Here is an 18,231-nt window from a genome sequence, read left to right as displayed (position 1 = left end):
CAATAGATATTGTTCCATTTGCTTCTGTGGCTGCTTATTTTTTGCATTCACATGTCATTAATGGTTGTTCATTAGCAATTGCTCTTGAGACTTGTATCGATACAATAGCAGTAGTTAAATATGAAGATAGATAGAAAGTTTAACAGTATTGTGAATTGAGGTCAATCAGTCAGCCCTGCGTCTTAGACTGTACAAGACACACACACACTTTTTCTTGTGAATTTTTCCTATGCTTCTGTTTTCAGGTGACGTAGGGAATTATTACTATGGACAGGGGCATCCCATGAAACCACATAGGATCCGTATGACTCACAACCTGATCCTGAACTATGGACTGTACAGGAAAATGGAAATCTATGTATGTTTCTCTCCACAAAATGTATTATTTGCTGTTCTGTTGCAGAAGTATGTGCAGGGTTAAGGAAACATGGACTAACTGCTTTGTTTTGTGTTTCAGAGAACACACAAAGCCACAGGGGAAGAGATGACCAAATATCACAGTGATGACTACATCAAGTTCCTCCGATCCATACGGCCTGACAACATGTCTGAGTTCAGCAAGCAGATGCAGTGCTGTAAGTAGCCTGTGAGCTCCTTGAACAGGCTTTCATTACTGATTGATTTTACAAGTAGTCCAGTCTATATTATGTCAGAAACAAATACATTTCACAGTCTATGAAAGCACTTCAGAGTCCAATTGAATTCAATATTTAATGGCAGTAAACAAAGTAGAACAAAAGTCACGATGGAGAAGCTGGAATTGTTGGTATTTAATTTTTGTTAATCAATTGACTAAATGTTTCAGCACCATTTCCCACTGATCATACTGCAATAAAAATAATATTATGATGTATTAGAAGTTATTAGAAGTCCCTTATAAGACAATGCAATACGTATCTAAATACATGGGCTACGATACGATTCATGGACAATACATTTTAATGTGGAACAATTCAGTGCGATTTCATTTAATATTGAATCAATTCGATGCGATGCGATTCAATATTAAATGAAATAAGCCAATTCTATAAAAGAAGCATTGCCTATCGCTTGCATGGGGTTCCTGGTGTCGTCTCACCTGAACTGTTGAATGAAAAATAGGCAGACCGGAGTGCCGATGGCAAAGCTACACAAAGTGGCTGCGCTAACTATATTTCAAATTTTTTGCCATTTACCAAAATTTATTTTATTTCTAAATAACATATAGAAAAATTGGAACATTTGTAAATGTTGTATGTTAACATATAGAACATAATTGAATCATTTTCTTGAAAAAAACCCACTTCTAGATGAAATTAAAATAATGCAGTCTCTTAAGTGTTGTTGATGGTGATTGTTTGACTGCTCTGTACAGCTGGTGTTGGAGAAAGTTGTTCCTCTACACATTACGCGACCTGGGGGGATTCCACTGCACTTTTTGGTTCCTTAGTGAGGATATCTGTAAACACTGGTGGAGGTGAGCATGGTTCTGGCTCTCAGCTGTAGGAGAGAGACAGGATGCGGAGCAGAGCTAGCTCAGTGGAGCAGTGCTAGGTGCATAATTGGCACAGCTGCGGTGAGTCGGCTAATCAAGCTTTCCGGGGCAGCAGGTGTCCAGACCATAGATTTACTATTTAAAACGTAGATACCGGATGTCGCCCAGACAATATGGCGGCGCTATTTATTTCTATGAAAGATGCTCACCCAGCGCATGTGCCGAAAAAGTTTACTGACTTCCCGCCTTACTTCCTGGACGTGGGCTGACTGATTCTGCGCAGTAGCGTCTCTCCTGTCGTGCCTCCGGGTTATTAGGACGAGCGAACCGCGTTCTTGATCTCGCTCTGCGCGTTCATGAATGCTACGCTACATCCTATGCTAGTGGACTTCACGGAATGTTTACTCAGACTTCTTCAGGACTCGCCGCGGATGTATGCAGACGGCAACAGCGACCGACAACGAAGTTCATGTGAGATTATATAAAATCGCTAAAATCCTTTATTTCATGGTTAATTCGTGTTGAATATTAACCAGTGAAAACAAGTCACTGGATTCTCCACAACACACCATAACCAGGCAAGAAGAGTTCATTCTGTCTCTCTGTCATTTTTATTGAGACACTGATGCTGTGTGTGCGTGAGTGTGAGTGTGTGTGTGTGTGAGAGTGGGAGCAAGACTTCTCTTCAGTGCAACACCGTCTCCTCCAACAGTCACATGACCTGTCAGGACTTTATTTATTTATGTTGCAGCATATCAGATTCAATGTGTTGATTTAAACCAATGATACACTGATATTTTGTCGTTCATTGTTTTGAGAAGCCTTTAGGAGCCTCACCACTTTGATCAATCTCAGCTTTTTGATTTTACTTATATTTTTATTTTCACAAACGTCACTGTCAGACCAAACTGCATTTGATGTTTACTGTATGTGGACTGAAGTACAGCAAATGTGATCTGTGTTCATGATGGATTCAAAATAAATTAAATCTTTTATGACCTGAGATTCATTTGTGTTTTGTAAGGTAAACTCAACTTATTAATGGTGATGAATAATTTATATTTTGGATGTTTATAGTTAATTTGATATCACATCATCACTTTCATATGTAGATGAATTGAAGGCTTCATGTGACTCTTGTTATGAAACAGTTCCACGTTTATAATACTTCCACAACACTGCAGAACCACGTGTTTTCATGAAATACATTCATTCTCCACATATTTCATAGGGAAAAAGAAAAAAACAATCGATAAAAGTTAAAGAACTCTAATTTATTAAAATATACAAATAATAAAACATGTCACTGAAAAATTTTGATGAGAAAAGGGCCATGGGAGGAGGGCGCTGCCAAATGTGCCAAACTCACAGAAATGATTTGGAGAGGACAGACCCAAGCGGCAGCTGGTAAAGAGAGATATAGGCCTAATAGTTAGCAGTGTAATTATAAGGCTTACATTTTACGCTTAAATATTAGCCCATTTGTATCGCCCACAGTGATTCACAGAATTTGCTAATATTATGCAAATATTGCACACAAAAAAACAACAACCTCAAGCTTGATCTGTGTATACAGTAAAATTGCCTCTCCATGATTTTTCTTGTGGCCTCTGAGGAACAGATAAGTCTGTCCCCTCCTGAAAATAAGGAAGAGGAGCCATAGGCCACGACTGCAGAAGAGACAGGTAGAGAGGATAACAGAGCAAACAATATACATTAAAGTTATTTCATGTAAGATTAGATAACACACACATAGAGCAGGAGTGGTGAGAGATTCTATATGATATGCAGATATTCAGAATGGTGTTAACATTAGGCTATAGATTTAGAGTTACGCTAGACAAAATTCATTGTGCCGAATGAATGCAATACATTAAATGAATAAATAATGGGTTAAAGTTGTTTAATCAAGAGTTCCTATCTGCGGTCATGACATCGGTGTCTATGCCATTCTGCGTTTTTAATGCCATGCAATACAGGGGAGTCAGCTGCTGAGAGAGGAGATGAAGAGACAGTATCCAGTGAGACAACAGCAGCCCAGCAGAAGATCCCACAGGTACAGACAGATGCTAGTGTAGACGAGGAGGCCGATCATTTTGATTATTTTGCTCATCCTCAACACGTTTTCCATTACCATCCTCAACAACGCACAAAACACCCCCTGCTAGCTAAAGTTTTTATCAGCAAGCATGGCACCAACCTCAAGTGGCTGACATACAGTGAAAAAACACAATCACTGTATTGTTCTGTGTGTTTGGCATTTGCACCTGCAGCAAGTGATAGTCCTTTCATATGAGGGATGAAAACATGGAAACATGTTCATCAGTGGAGTGAGGAGCATGAGAAAAGTAAGATCCACAGAGATAGTGCTGATGCTTACTTTCTGTTGGCTAAAAGGGGAGATGTAAAAAGCCTGCGGGCTGGCATGATGATGTTGTCTCTACATCATGAGCAGATGAAGCGTCAGGTGATGGAATGCATCATAGATGTGATAAAAGTCATAAGCAAATGTGGACTTAGTTATAGAGGGGGTCAAGCAGAGGCTGCTTATACTTTATAAAATACTGCAGTCAATCATGGCAACTTTCTAGACATACTTAGTCATACTTTTGAGCCAGTATGATCTGTGCCTTCAACAGCACATTAGCAGTTGTATTGAGCAAAGCGAGAAGCTTCATAACACTGGTGCAAAAGGTAGAGGTTCTCTTGTGACTCTACTTTCAAAGGAAATTGTTGGTAAAGTTGTGGATGTTCTCAGCCAGGTGATAAAGGACACGATTGCAGATGAGGTTAGAGATGCAGGAATGTTTTGAGTTCAAATTGATACAACCCAAGAGGTCACATCAAAGGACCAGTGAGCTATCATTGTCAGATATGTCACAAATGCTATTAATGAGCGGTTGGTCGCTGTGGTGGACTGTGAAAAATCCGCAGGCAAGTATTTCACAGAGCTGCTGAAACACACATTAGACAAACTCAGCATTGACATTGGCATGTGTGGGCAACTCCACTGATGGTACAGCAAATATGTAGGGACAGTACTAAGGGTTCTCTGCATTTCTCTCTGCCTTGAGACAATGTATGTTGTGATTTGGCGCTATATAAAAAAATTGAATTGAATTGAATTGAATACATTTGTTAGAACATATTATAAATAAAAACTACATGGTAGTAATAGTGTATTTAATTTCCACCACACCATAGAAGAAGTGGGCCAGTCTTGGGCCTGAAACTGCTGAGAAGTGGCCCCACTCCGGCCCTGCCCAATAGTATCTAACTGCAGTACCGAAGAGCAGCAGTTTCAGTACCGCAGTTCTAGGTACCTGGTTTTTGAGCAGCACCACCTACCCAATTGGTTGATAACATTGGGTTTTTTTCGGCTCGCTGGCAGCAGGATGCTTGCTGAGGATGGACGTGCGGGGTGGATACTCGCTGCTCATCGATTCAGCGGTTACGGCCGCTGCGGAGCGATTAATGTGTTTACAACAGATTAATTGATGAGGAAAAGACAAAGACTGAGTGCGGAGCTGTTATGGTGGAAATTGATGGAGCTGGTATAGTGGGGGTTGGAGCTGGTATGGTGGAGGTTCATGGAGCTGACAGTGGTGGTGGTGTTGGGAGCTGGTGTGGTGGAGGTTGATGGAGCTGGCAAAGTGGTGGCGGTGATGGGAGCTGGTGTGGTGGAGATTGATGGAGCTGGCACAGTTGTGGCGGTGTTCGGACCTGGTATGGTGGACGTTGATGGAGCTGGCACAGTGGTGGTGGTGTTCGGAGCTGGTATGGTAGAGGTTGATGGAGCTGGCACAGTGGTGGTGGTGGTGTTCGGAGCAGGTGTGGTGGAGGTTGATGGAGCTGGCACAGTGGTGGCGGTGTTGGGAGCTGGTGTGGTGGAGGTTGATGGAGCTGGCAAAGTGGTGGCGGTGATGGGAGCTGGTGTGGTGGAGGTTGATGGAGCTGGCACAGTTGTTGCGGTGTTTGGACCTGGTATGGTGGACGTTGATGGAGCTGGCAGAGTGGTGGTGGTGTTCGGAGCTGGTATGGTGGAGGTTGATTGAGCTGGCACAGTGGTGGCGGTGTTCGGAGCTGGTATGGTGGAGGTTGAATGGATGATAATGCCATTGTGGCCTGCAAAGTAATCCACATCTGTGAATGGTGTACCCTAAAACGCATAAACATAGAATTGAGGCATTATCATTTTATTAACACATTATTTTGAAAGGAGGCTGCACGGTGGTGTAGTGGTTAGCACTTTTTTCATGACATAGAGTTTGCTTTTAATGCATAGACAAGTTATAACTCTTACAAACTTTACCTTCATAGAGAACTGCCCGATTGAAATGGCTCTCCAAATGATTTCTCACTTTGCTCAACTTTGTTGGGTGAAACAAAGTTGAGCAGCAGAAAGGGTAGTGAAAGTTCTTGCAGCATGTTGTGCAGCGTTGCACTTCAGGCAAGTTCCTCCCCTTTTGAATTGTTATATACATATTAAAAAAGAGAATGTTATTGGTCAACTTGAACATTATAAGAAAATTTCTCAGATATTAATCAGGCCGAAGCAAAGTACTGGACAATTATTTATTTTATGTCTGTATGCGGTTAGGACCTACTACTCCATTAACATACAGACAAAGAAACTCAGAAATAAATAAGTATACAGTATCTAGTGGTACAAAAATGAAGAAATAAGTATGATTTTTTATTTTTTCATTACGCCACTTTTGATCGCCAACTTTCATACATTTACTTCTGAATTTACTTTTCCATTTCATATTTACTTAATCTATACAATTATTCATTCGTGTATACATCAATCAATTAATGAATTAATGAATTAATACATTTTTCATCAGGATCAATTTTAATACTTTAACTTACCTTTATGCTAAAGGTAACAGTTCGTTATGCAACTTTATTCAATGTAATTAATTACAAATTAACTGTGCATGTTTTATCGTGTTTGTCCATATTTTATTTTAAAGTTAGGACAGAAAGGTTTAGATTTAAATTATTTCCTGTTACATAAAAATAACTTAGAGGAACACTGAAATTACTTAACAAACACACACACACACAAACATAGGTATAGTTAGCTATATCCCGCTGGTGTAGACGTGCTTGTGCACGCTGTCAATGTGTGTACATATTTCTCTGTTTTCATAAAGGGCCATATGATGTTTTTTTTCCTGCATTACCGCATCTTTAACGTTAGCTGCAGTGTGCTAACTAACGTTATCGTAAGCTAACATTAACACATAGTTATAGTCATATCATATCATAGTCAACCAGCGTTACTCACACATCGGTTAACGTTGAATTTGCTGTCGATTTGGACAACACACCACAATTGTTATTAACGCTAAAGAAATTAAACTGTATTGACATTCGCTACTCACCTTCCGTTCGCTGTCGTTCGCAATGTCGAGAGTGGTGTTGCCTCTTCGGGCATGCGCATGTGTTAAAAATTAGGGTCCTGGAACAGCGGTCCCAGAACTGCGGTCGTGAGACTGCTGCTCTCCGGTACTGCATCTGGATGCTACTCTCCAGACTGTACTGTAGTTGGGAAGCACCGTCTCGCTCCGACACACAGAGACATCTTCTTTATTAGAGCGAGACAGACTGCAACCGGAAATGCAAGTTAGGACATTAGCCAAACAAACGGCATACACGCTCACCGCTCACCGCTCTCTCTCTCTCGCGCTCATACAACACCGGGCAGCGCAGCGCACAGGAATTAAAAGACAGTTCATCCCGTCGGGACGGTTTGACGGGAAATGTTAGTGGTTTCAGAACCATTCCTTTTTGATACCGTGGTTTACCTTTAAACTGGAAACTGGCCTATGCCTACCGGGGCTAAAGTTATAGTGTCCACTATCCTTGTTCACCACATCTAAGCAAATTCCTGGCATCCTGTGCAATACAATATATATATACGCATATTATTATTTTTCAACTGACTGCACATTACTTTTTGCACTCTGTATATACAGTATCTCACAAAAGTGAGTACACCCCTCACATTTTTGTAAATATTTTATTATATGTTTTCATGGGACAACACTGAAGAAATGACACTTTGCTACAATGTAAACTTGTCAGTGTACAGCTTGTATAACAGTATAAATTTACTGCCCCCTCAAAATAACTCAACGCAGCCATTAATGTCTAAACCGCTGGCAACAAAAGTGAGTATACCCCTATGTGAAAATGTCCAAAATGGGCCCAAAGTGTCAATATTTTGTGTGGCCACCATTATTTTCCTGCACTGCCTTAACTCTCTTGGGCATGGAGTTCACTAGAGCTTCACAGGTTGCCACTGGAATCCTCTTCCACTCCTCCATGACGACATCACAGAGCTGGTGGATGTTAGAGACCTTGCACTCCTCCACCTTCCGTTTGAGGATGCCCCACAGATGCTCGATAGGGTTTTGGTCTCGAGACATGCTTGGGCCAGTCCATCACCTTTACCCTCAGCTTCTTTAGCAAGGCAGTGGTCGTCCTGGAGGTGTGTTTGGGGTCATTATCATGTTGGAATACTACCCTCCGGCCCAGTTTCCGAAGGGAGGGGATTATGCTCTGCTTCAGTATGTCACAGTACATGTTGGCATTCATGGTTCCCTCAATGAACTGTAGCCCCCCAGTCCCGGCAGCACTCATGCAGCCCCAGACCATGACACTCCAACCACCATGCTTGACTGTAGGCAAGACACATTTGTCTTTGTACTCCTCACCTGGTTGCTGCCACACACGCTTGACACCATCTGAACCAAATAAGTTTATCTTGGTCTCATCAGACCACAGGACATGGTTCCAGTAATCCTTAGCCTGCTTGTCTTCAGCAAACTGTTTGCGGGCTTTCTTGTGCATCATCTTTAGAAGAGGCTTACTTCTGGGATGACAGCCATGCAGACCAATTTGATGCAGTGTGCGGCGTATGGTCTGAGCACTGACAGGCTGAGCCCCCACCACTTCAACCTCTGCAGCAATGCTGGCAGCATTCATACGTCTATTGACCAAAGACAACCTCTGGATATGACGCTGAGCGAGGCCTGTTCTGAGTGGAACCTGTCCTGTTAAACCGCTGTATGGTCTTAGCCACCGTGATGCAGCTCAGTTTCAGGGTGTTTGCAATCTTCTCATAACCTAGGCCATCATTATGTAGAGCAACAATTCTTTTTTTCAGATCCTCAGAGAGTTCTTAACCATGTTGAACTTCCAGTGACCAGTATGAGAGAGTGTGAGAGCGATAACACCAAATTTAACACACCTGCTCCCAATTCACACCTGAGACGTTGTAACAATAAGGACTCGGGGTGTAGGGGTGTACTCACTTTTGTTGCCAGCGGTTTAGACATTAGTGGCTGTGTGTTGAGTTATTTTGAGGGGACAGTAAATTGACATTGTTATACAAGCTGTACACTGACTACTTTACATTGTAGCAAAGTATCATTTCTTCAGTGTTGTCCCAAGTGTACTCACTTTTGTGAGAATACTGTATGTACATAGCTTTTTGAAAATAGTTTGTTCCTGTGTTTTTAACTGTATTTTTAATTGTATTTTTGCTACTCTGTGTGATACTGCCCTGCCATATGCCTCATGTGGTCTAAAGACAATGAGAGATTGGGGGAGGGTGGGCTTTCTTGAATGAAGAATTCAAGAAAGCAACCTTTGTACGAGTTTTTGTGGAGATTGACCTGCTGCCAAAAAATGCTGGAGGAATCTACCAATCGGGCACCTTCAGGACTGCATACCCCACCCCAAAGGTTCCTGTACCTTCATAAAGTAGCACACCCGTGCAGGGAGGGTGGAAAGATTTCCCCAAAACTCAATTCGGACCCTGATTCCTGTGGTGGAAGCACACCCAAGTTCCATGTTCCTGCAGTTGAAACACAGCTATAGTTTTCAGTTAGATTTTGATCTGCTGGGCTTGTATTTGAGCACGACTAGCCACAGCTCAGCTCGTATGTCTGTGCGAACACATCCTGTGGCTGAATCCACCATGTCACTAAAGAAACTAAAAGTGCTGCTCTTTAAGGTTGACTTAACTGTCTGTTTAAGAATGGAAGATCACTGAAAACTCAATTAACTATCAGCATTGCAGCAAGGACACCCTGAGCTGTTTGATGTGGTCAGTGGATGATATCTCAAAATGTTTCTCTTGCAGTCAATGTGGGAGAGGACCATCCTGTATTCGGTGGGTTGTTTGAGTTCTGCCAACTCTCCGCTGGTGGTCAGAAAACAGACGAATAAGTCGTCAATGTATGTACAGGCTGCAGTGTTGCTGGGAATCTGAAGCTCAGTGCTGTCCCTAAGGATTTCATTATAATGAATCTTTTACAAATTTCCAAACAATCCTATAAACCTTTTGATTTATAATGGTGATCTTAACTGAATCCTGATGGGAGCATGGACGCATATGATTTCACTTTTCCATGTAAGTCCTGTCAACATCAAGCTAATGAGAGGAGCATAGACAGAAACTGCAGCTGTTGTAATTTAGCCATAAATTTCCTGTTGTTGGACCCCAACAACTTGCAGAAAGAAGCATGTTGAGGAAACAGGTTTTCAGTGCGTATAACGAAGGCAACATTGTTGGGTGGCTCGCTTGCTGTCACTATGTCTTCTGTAGTTGTCATCCTGTCTGAACAGTTACACATTGTTGCTACAGCAGTTTAGTAGAATCAGTTGAGAAGTGCATGACATGAGACCACTTAGTTTGCCAGTCAATGTGAGCCTGGCATGTAATACATTAACCTTTTTTTAAATTCAGTTGGTGAAACAACCAACATATGGACCCTGTCACATGTATTTGATGAAAACTGTAAAACATTGTGTTTTCTGTTGTGCCCAGCTGGTTCAGTGAAACTGGACTGCCAGCATACTGACGTTGCTGGGAACTGGGCAAGCGGACTTCACCACGCAAAGTAATCTGAAGCGCCTGGATTCTGCTTTGTTAATGACATAGTGCTGGCCATCTTGGAGCTGCTCAAGTGAGTGTCACCTACGGCTCGACAACAGTCAGCAGGATGAGAAGGCATTTACATTCCGCCTGTATGAAAAGAGGATTCTTCATCAAGGCATTGTCTTGGAGACTATGTATTGTTTGCCCTCATCTCTGCTGTTAATTTTTTACCTCTCCCCCAGGTTCCACCAGAGGGTGCTGTACATCGACATAGACATCCACCACGGGGACGGAGTGGAGGAGGCATTCTACACCACAGACAGGGTGATGACAGTGTCTTTCCATAAATACGGGGAGTAATTCTCCAGAGCCGGAGACCTCAGGGTGAGCCTCAGCCTTCGTCCTCATATAGTCACAGGTCATGGCTGTAAGTCAACAAACTGACATGGTTTTTTTTTTAAATTGTGGATATTCATAGTGGTATAGAAATATTCTGATAATTTAGTTACATATCTTTCTGCCTCTGTATTTAGGATATGGGAGCTGGAAAAGGCAAATACTACGCTGTCAACTTCCCTCTGCTGGATTGTATTGATGAAGAGTCTTACAAGCAAATCTTCAAGCCTGTGAGTATGATATATAATTGAGGCTTGATATTTTACAGTTTAGCCATAAACTTTATTACAAATAACTATAAATAAAAGAAAACACAAATACAATAAATATAAACCTCTTTCCTGCATTGTTTATTCTGTGAAGTAAAAGTTTTTTCAGAACAAGAAGGCCAATACCGATATCTCTGTGAAAAGCTCATATTAGCCCATTTCTGCCCTCCAACCAATCTGTCTTCAGAAGCAGCGAAGAGCTAAACATTTTCTGGTTTATCTGAGAATCCATAATGAACACACAACATCCTAGTTGTTCATTAGTTGTTGTGTTTTGTCGTGGCACATTTACAAGCCATATTTCAATAGAAGTGATTAAAGGGGCGATGCTCACTTTCTTTCAACACTTCCTGAGTGTGAATCTTCTGTGAGCCTGCAGGTGATGGCCAAGGTGATGGAGATGTACCAGCCCAGTGCTGTGGTTCTTCAGTATGGTGCAGAATCTCTGTCAGGAAACCACCTAGGCTGCTTTAACTTCACCATCCGTGGTATGGACACAAACACACACACACACCCACACAACCCACACACACATTAACCTGAACGTCACACCACACATACATTAACCTGAACGTGTCTTAATGCTCACACTTCTGTGATATTCAGATTGTTTTGGTCTAATGAACAGGTCAATGTATTTGTTTGAGCTTTGATTTGTTAGTGTTCCTTTGTGTTTGTCGGTTCACCCAGTGGATGCCAAGTGTGTGGAGTACATCGAGGCCTTCAAATTCCCACTGCTCATGCTGGGTGGAGGAGGATACACCATCCGTAACGCGGCCCGCTGCTGGACCTATGAGACAGCCGTGGCTCTGGACACAGATATCACTGATGGTTTGTCACTGATTTCACGTCCCTAAATATGGAAGAAGCAAAAACAATTTGATTAATAGGTCAGTGCAGTATGCCTCGGCTGTTTTGCATTACGAGCCTTAAAAGATTTCCTCCCCACCTCCTTCTCTTGCTGTAGTAAAGTCATGAATGGCACAAAGAGTCTCTTATCTGTGAGTTTATCTGTGATTAGAAGCTAAAAACCTTATGTCAGTATGGACTTGGTTCCAGAGGATGACTTCCTCCAGTACAGCTGCTGATTGGCTGAAGAGCGGGAGAACTCTGTTACATCCCCATGTGGTCTGAGTATCTCAAATGCGTCCTAAATGCATCGTGGGTGAACTTAAGAAAAGGGGGGGGGGGGGCTTGAGGTCAGTGAGCAGCGCGGTCTGAAAAACAGAGTTGCAGTAGTGAATTTACACTACTGCAACTATCTAAATGCTGCAGTGTCTCAGGGCAAAGGGGAAGTTTCTCTGTGTTGTGCCGCTGTTGAGGAAGTAAAAGGAGTTGGTCACCAGAGTCCGAAAAAAGAATTACAAGCGCTGTGTGAGGCGTCAATCGCTTTTCTCACATTTACTTTCTACAATCTGACTTCAGTTCACTACCTCACCATCTGTGTCGCTTATTCCCCTTGTCTCCAGAATGTTTTTGCTTACGGTGCGCACATTTTCCCGTCATCTTACTTTTTTATAGATCACAACCTTTGCTTGGCCACGTTTATAAATGAGACCACAGGTCACGTAAATGTGACACCGAGCTTTTGTGCTGGACTTCCTCTTTAGCCTGGTCTAATGACTGTTGGTGTCTGGGGATGGTCAGTGGTGAGAGAACGTTACTTGACCTCACCTCTGTAAAAGGGTTGAAGCCCAAAGTGGGTGGTTCCGCAGCGGCTCAGCCGTCGCCATGTTGCAGGGATCGACTCCTCCCTTACCCGGCTAATCCAAATATGGACATAGAGGTGGGCCGAATGCATACTGGTCGCTGAAACGTCATCACCTACGTCGAAGCTTCCCAGCTAGCTGACGCTAAGCCGGCCAGCCGCGGCCCCAAGGCTGCACCGGTTCGGTAATGACTGCGGTAACATGAGCTCCGGTAGCGGTCGTCCCAGCCAACGTTACATGTGGTAAGTAACACTGGAACAACGTTTGAAATAAATATTTGTTACTGAAATTATAAGTCTTCAAAATTATGTTTTTTTTAAATTTGTATTAGTGGTCGTTTGCACCACTATATTTTGATTCTAATAAATTAAATCCAATAAACGTTAACTAAACAGAAGTTACATGTGATGGTAAGTGTTCTTGGCATACAGTAAATTTTTAATTAACACTGGCTTGTAGTCTTAGTTATTATTGTCGTTTATTTATTTATTTTGGCCTTAAGGGACAAACACATACACTAAAGTAAACAGTGCACATATCAAGTTTTTACACTGACAGAAGTCCATGGTAGTCTACTTTACCAGTAATGCTATAGACATTACTGTACCAGATTATCACTTTGACTATTCAATTCAATTCAATTTTATTTGTATAGCGCCATATCACAACATACATTGTCTCAAGGCACTTTACATAGTGAGGTCAATATTACAATATTACAGGGAAAACCCAACAAATCCCACAATGAGCAAAGCACTTGGCGACGGTGGAGAGAAAAAACTCCCTTTTAACAGGAAGAAATCTCTGAGAGAACCAGACTCAGCTGTGGGTGGTCATCTGTCTCGACCGGTTGGGGTGAGGAGAGAGAGGAGGAAGAGAGGAGAGGTGGGCAGAAAGAGGATGGGAGGAGAGACAGTAGGAGAGAAGAGAGAGAGAGGACAGTTGTACAACTGCCACTGTAATCTCTACCAGATTGATACTTATAATCAAAAAATACAATTATGTTGTTGTTATTATTAGTGATGATATTAATATTAATATTAATAATAACAATAATAATGACGGGTTTGGGTCCTGCAGCTCTGGGGTCAGAGATACACTAGGAGAGATAGAAAACACAAACAGGGTTAGCGACATGTACTGTAAACATATCGGGGGATGGGGGGTAGTATAACAGTTGCTTTAATTTCTAACCCTATTAATAATAATAATAGTAATAATAATAATAAGGTTTGGATCCTCCAGCTCTGGGGTCAGATCTACTAGGGGAGAGAGAAAACAGAGTTAGTGACATGTAATGTAGATACATGGGGGCAGAGAGAGAGAGAGAGAGAGAGAGAGAGATTGAAAAAAGTGGGAGAAGGAGAGAAATATAAAGAGAGAGAAAGAGGGAGAAGGAGAGAACGGGAGAGGGAGAAAGATGCTCATGATATAAGTTCCCCCAGCAGTCTAGGCCTATAACAGCATAATAAAGAAATGGTTTATTAAACACCTGAGCAGCTCTAACTATAAGCTTTATCAAAGAGGAAGGTTTTAAGTTTAACTTTAAATGTAGACAGGGTATCTGCATCCCTGACACAAACTGGGAGCTGGTTCCAGAGGAGAGGAGCCTGGTGGCTGAAGGCTCTGCCTCCCATTCTACTTTTACAGACTCTGGGAACCACAAGTAATCCTGCATTTACAGAGCGAAGTGATCTATTGGGATAATATGAAACTAGGAGCTCTGTAAGATATGATGGAGCTTGATTATTAAGGGCTTTGTAGGTTAGGAGCAGTATTTTGAATTCTATTCTGAATTTTACAGGAAGCCAATGCAGAGATTCTAACACTGGAGAAATATGATCTCTTTTTCTAGTTCCTGTCAGAACTCTTGCTGCGGCATTTTGGATTAGCTGGAGGCTTTTCACAGACTTATTGGGGCATCCTAGCAGTAATGAATTACAGCAGTCCAGTCTAGAAGTAACAAATGCATGGACTAGTTTTTCAGCATCCTTTTGAGATAGGATGTTTCTAATGTTCTTGATATTGCGCAGGTGAAAGAAGGCTGTCCTAGAGACTTGTTTTATGTGTGAGTCAAAGGACATGTCCTGGTCAAAGGTAACTCCAAGGTTTCTCACAGTAGAGCTGGAGGCCTAGGTAATGCCATCCAAAGTAACTATATGATCAGATAATGTTTCTTTGAGGTGTTTAGGGCCGAGTATAATGACCTCAGTTTTTTCTGGATTTAGAAGTAAAAAATTATAAGTCATCCAGGCCTTTATGTCTTTAAGACAATCCTGAAGTTTGTCTACCTGATTAGTTTCATCTGGCTTTATAGATAAATACAGCTGGGTATCATCAGCGTAGCAATGGAAATTGATGCAGCGTTTTCTTATAACATTGCCTAAAGGAAGCATATATAAAGTGAAAAGTATCGGTCCCAGTACAGAACCTTGTGGTACTCCATGTCTCACTTTTGTATGAATGGAAGATTTGTTATTAACATTTACAAACTGAAATCTATCAGATAAGTAAGACTTAAACCATTCTAGTGCTGTTCCTTTAATACCAATGTGTTCTAGTCTCTGTAACAGAATTTTGTGATCAATGGTATCAAATGCAGCACTAAGATCTAAAAGGACGAGAATAGAAACATATCCACTGTCTGAGGCCATGAGAAGGTCGTTGGTAACCTTCAGTAGTGCTGTTTCTGTACTATGATGTTTTCTAAATCCTGACTGAAAGTCTTCAAGCAGACTATTCCTGTGTAAATAGTCACATAACTGGTTAGCAACAGTTTTTCAAGGATTTTAGAGATAAAGGGGAGGTTTGATATGGGTCTATAGTTAGCTAAGATATCTGGGTCCAGAGTCGTTTTTTTGAGCAGGGGTTTAACTACTGCCACCTTAAAGGCCTTTGGTACATAGCCTGTCAATATAGATAAATTAATCTGATCTAATATGGAATTATTAATTAAAGGTAATACATCCTTAAATAGCCTGGACAGGTTGATGACTTGGATGAAGTGACAAGTGAAGTCAGCTCAGCCAGATCTATAGGGCAGAAGCATTCTAAATATAAATTAGGCGATACTATTGGTTCAGAAGCTACTGTACTGGACAGTGTGTCTGTGCCATTAGTTTGGAAGAAGCTGGTAAATTTTTTCTCTGATGGTAATAATCTTATTAGTAAAGAAACTCATGAAATCATTGCTACTTAGAGTTGGAGGAATAGACTGTTCAGTAGAGCTTTTACTCTCTGTCATCCTGGCTACAGTGCTGAAGAGGAACCTGGGGTTGTTTTTATTTTCCTCTATTAGTGAAGAAAAATAATTGGTTCTGGCATTTCGGAGGGCTTTCTTATATGTAATTAAACAATTTTTTCCAGTCTAGGTGAGAATCATCTAGACTATTGGAACGCCACTTCCTTTCTAACCTACGTGACGTCTGTTTTAAAGCGCGTGTCTGTGCATTAAACCATGGAGCTATCCTCCTCTGATTGTCTTCTTTTTCAGAGGGGTGACAGTGTCAAGTGTGGAACGTAGTGAGGCTGCTGCACTATCAACAACATCATCAATTTGTGTGGGAGTAAAATGTTGATAACTATACTGCACTGTATCGACATATGGCAGTAGAGTAAATAACGAAGGAACAGTTTCTTTGAATTTACTAACAGAGTTTTCTGATAGACACCTGCTGTAATAGAACTTTTCTCCAAATTCAGTAAAGTTAATAATGGAGAATTCAAATGTAACTAATTAGTGATCGGACAGAGGGTTTTGAGGAAATACTATTAGATTTTCAATGTCTATGCCATAGGTCAGAACGAGGTCGAGGGTGTGATTAAAACAGTGAGTGGGTTTGTTTACATGTTGAGTAAAACCAATTGAGTCTATGAGCGAATTAAAGGCAGAACTAAGACTGTCGTTGGCAACATCCACATGAATGTTGAAGTCACCCACTATAATAACTTTATCTGTGCTAAGCACCAACTCAGATAAAAAGTCTGAAAATTCAGATAAAAATTCAGAGTAAGGGCCTGGTGGTCGATAAACAACGACTACAATAACTGTTTTTTGACATTTCCGGCTATGGTGAAGGAGGCTAAGAGTTAGGCTTTCAAATGAGTTAAAACTATGTTTAAGTCGAGCGTTAAGCAATAAGTCTGCTTGGTAGATTGCTACTACTCCTCCTCCTCGGCCTGTGGTCCGAGGAATATGAGTATTATTATAAGAGGGAGGTGTAGATTCATTTAAATATGACTGTAAAAAAGGCACTTTTATATTTGTCACAAGATGTTTATTACTTCCAGCACATTGGTTGTTCCGTTCACCTGTGATGCTTCCACTTGCTGCACAAACAAACCAGTACCAGTCGTGGCTGCTTGACTTTACAATTATATAGTCTGTCTAAAAATAAAGTATTAGAGACTCATCTATATTCTGAGATGTAGCTCTTTAGTTCCATTTTATCCTACAGATGTGACATAAAAGTGTTGTTATTATAAAAATGTGAGCTACACTCTTTAGTGGACTTCACATTATTCATTATCTGAAGCATTTATCACACTCATTTTATTAATTTTAATCCTACAGTCACAATGTGGACGTGGTGATGAGTTTGTCCGTCAAGGTGTCCAGAGAGCTGCAGACCTTGGCATGCTGTGTTTGGCTGGTGGACTGGGGTGGAAAAGTCTTCTTCCACTCTGTTTCCACTCTGTGAAGAAGCGCAGCAGCTGACGTTCTCATCATCCACTCTGGTGACGACAACCTGAGGGAGATCAGTAGCATCAGGCTGGTCCACATGAAGACGACCTGCAGCAGACTCACCTCCAGCACCTTGTGAATGGGACCTGTAACTGCTACAGTTGGCAGTGTCACTGCTATTGAATTAGGCCTTCAGGACACACTTTGTTAAGTTTAAACATGTCCCTGACTTTCATGGACAATGTTGAGTTTATTTTATGTTCATCAATGTTGATAAAAAATACCAACTATAGCTACAACACTTATTACCTCTGCTCTTCCCCTACAGTCCCACACTGTATCCCCTTCTCCTCCAAACCACATGGACTCTGCACCTCTGGGCTCATTCTGAGCTCAGCTGTTACTCCTTGCACAGGCCCAGTCTGTATACTAAATGTGTTCTATAATTTTAATGTTGTCCACCTTTTTGTGTTTTGAACTTTTACTAAAAATAAATCTGAGAGTTAATCTTTAACTTCTGGTTCTGGCTAATAATTACTATTTTTGTCTTTAATACTGACTTAATATGTGAGATTTCACATTCAAATCTGACAATTAATTGACAAATAACTCGTACACTACAGATAAAACCTTAAGCAATAACAGGTTTGTGTGATTTAAATATATTTTAAAAGCTGTGTAACAGTACATGCAATGATAAGAACTGAGTGATTCATTTTTCTTCTTTGCTCTTGGAGACAGAACATGGTCAGCACAGTGGAGTCCTTCAGGCAGGTTCTTCCCTAATAACAAAGACACAA

General features: G+C 41.3%; 1 protein-coding gene across 1 annotated transcript in view; it reads left to right on the top strand.

Annotated features, from left to right (window-relative positions):
- Window positions 1–18,231, top strand: part of LOC118290620 (histone deacetylase 2-like) — a 38,917-nt gene that overhangs the window by 14,701 nt on the left and 5,985 nt on the right. The window contains 8 exon segments of the mRNA XM_047328840.1: window positions 246–358; window positions 458–575; window positions 9,636–9,701; window positions 10,323–10,461; window positions 10,616–10,757; window positions 10,907–10,999; window positions 11,418–11,526; window positions 11,729–11,869. Coding sequence (XP_047184796.1) covers window positions 246–358; window positions 458–575; window positions 9,636–9,701; window positions 10,323–10,461; window positions 10,616–10,757; window positions 10,907–10,999; window positions 11,418–11,526; window positions 11,729–11,869 — 921 coding nt within the window.

The sequence above is a fragment of the Scophthalmus maximus genome, chromosome 18, assembly GCF_022379125.1.
Source record: "Scophthalmus maximus strain ysfricsl-2021 chromosome 18, ASM2237912v1, whole genome shotgun sequence".
NCBI lineage: Eukaryota > Metazoa > Chordata > Actinopteri > Pleuronectiformes > Scophthalmidae > Scophthalmus > Scophthalmus maximus.
Note: the sequence above shows the minus strand (reverse complement) of the source record. Positions and strands in the feature narration are given on the sequence as shown.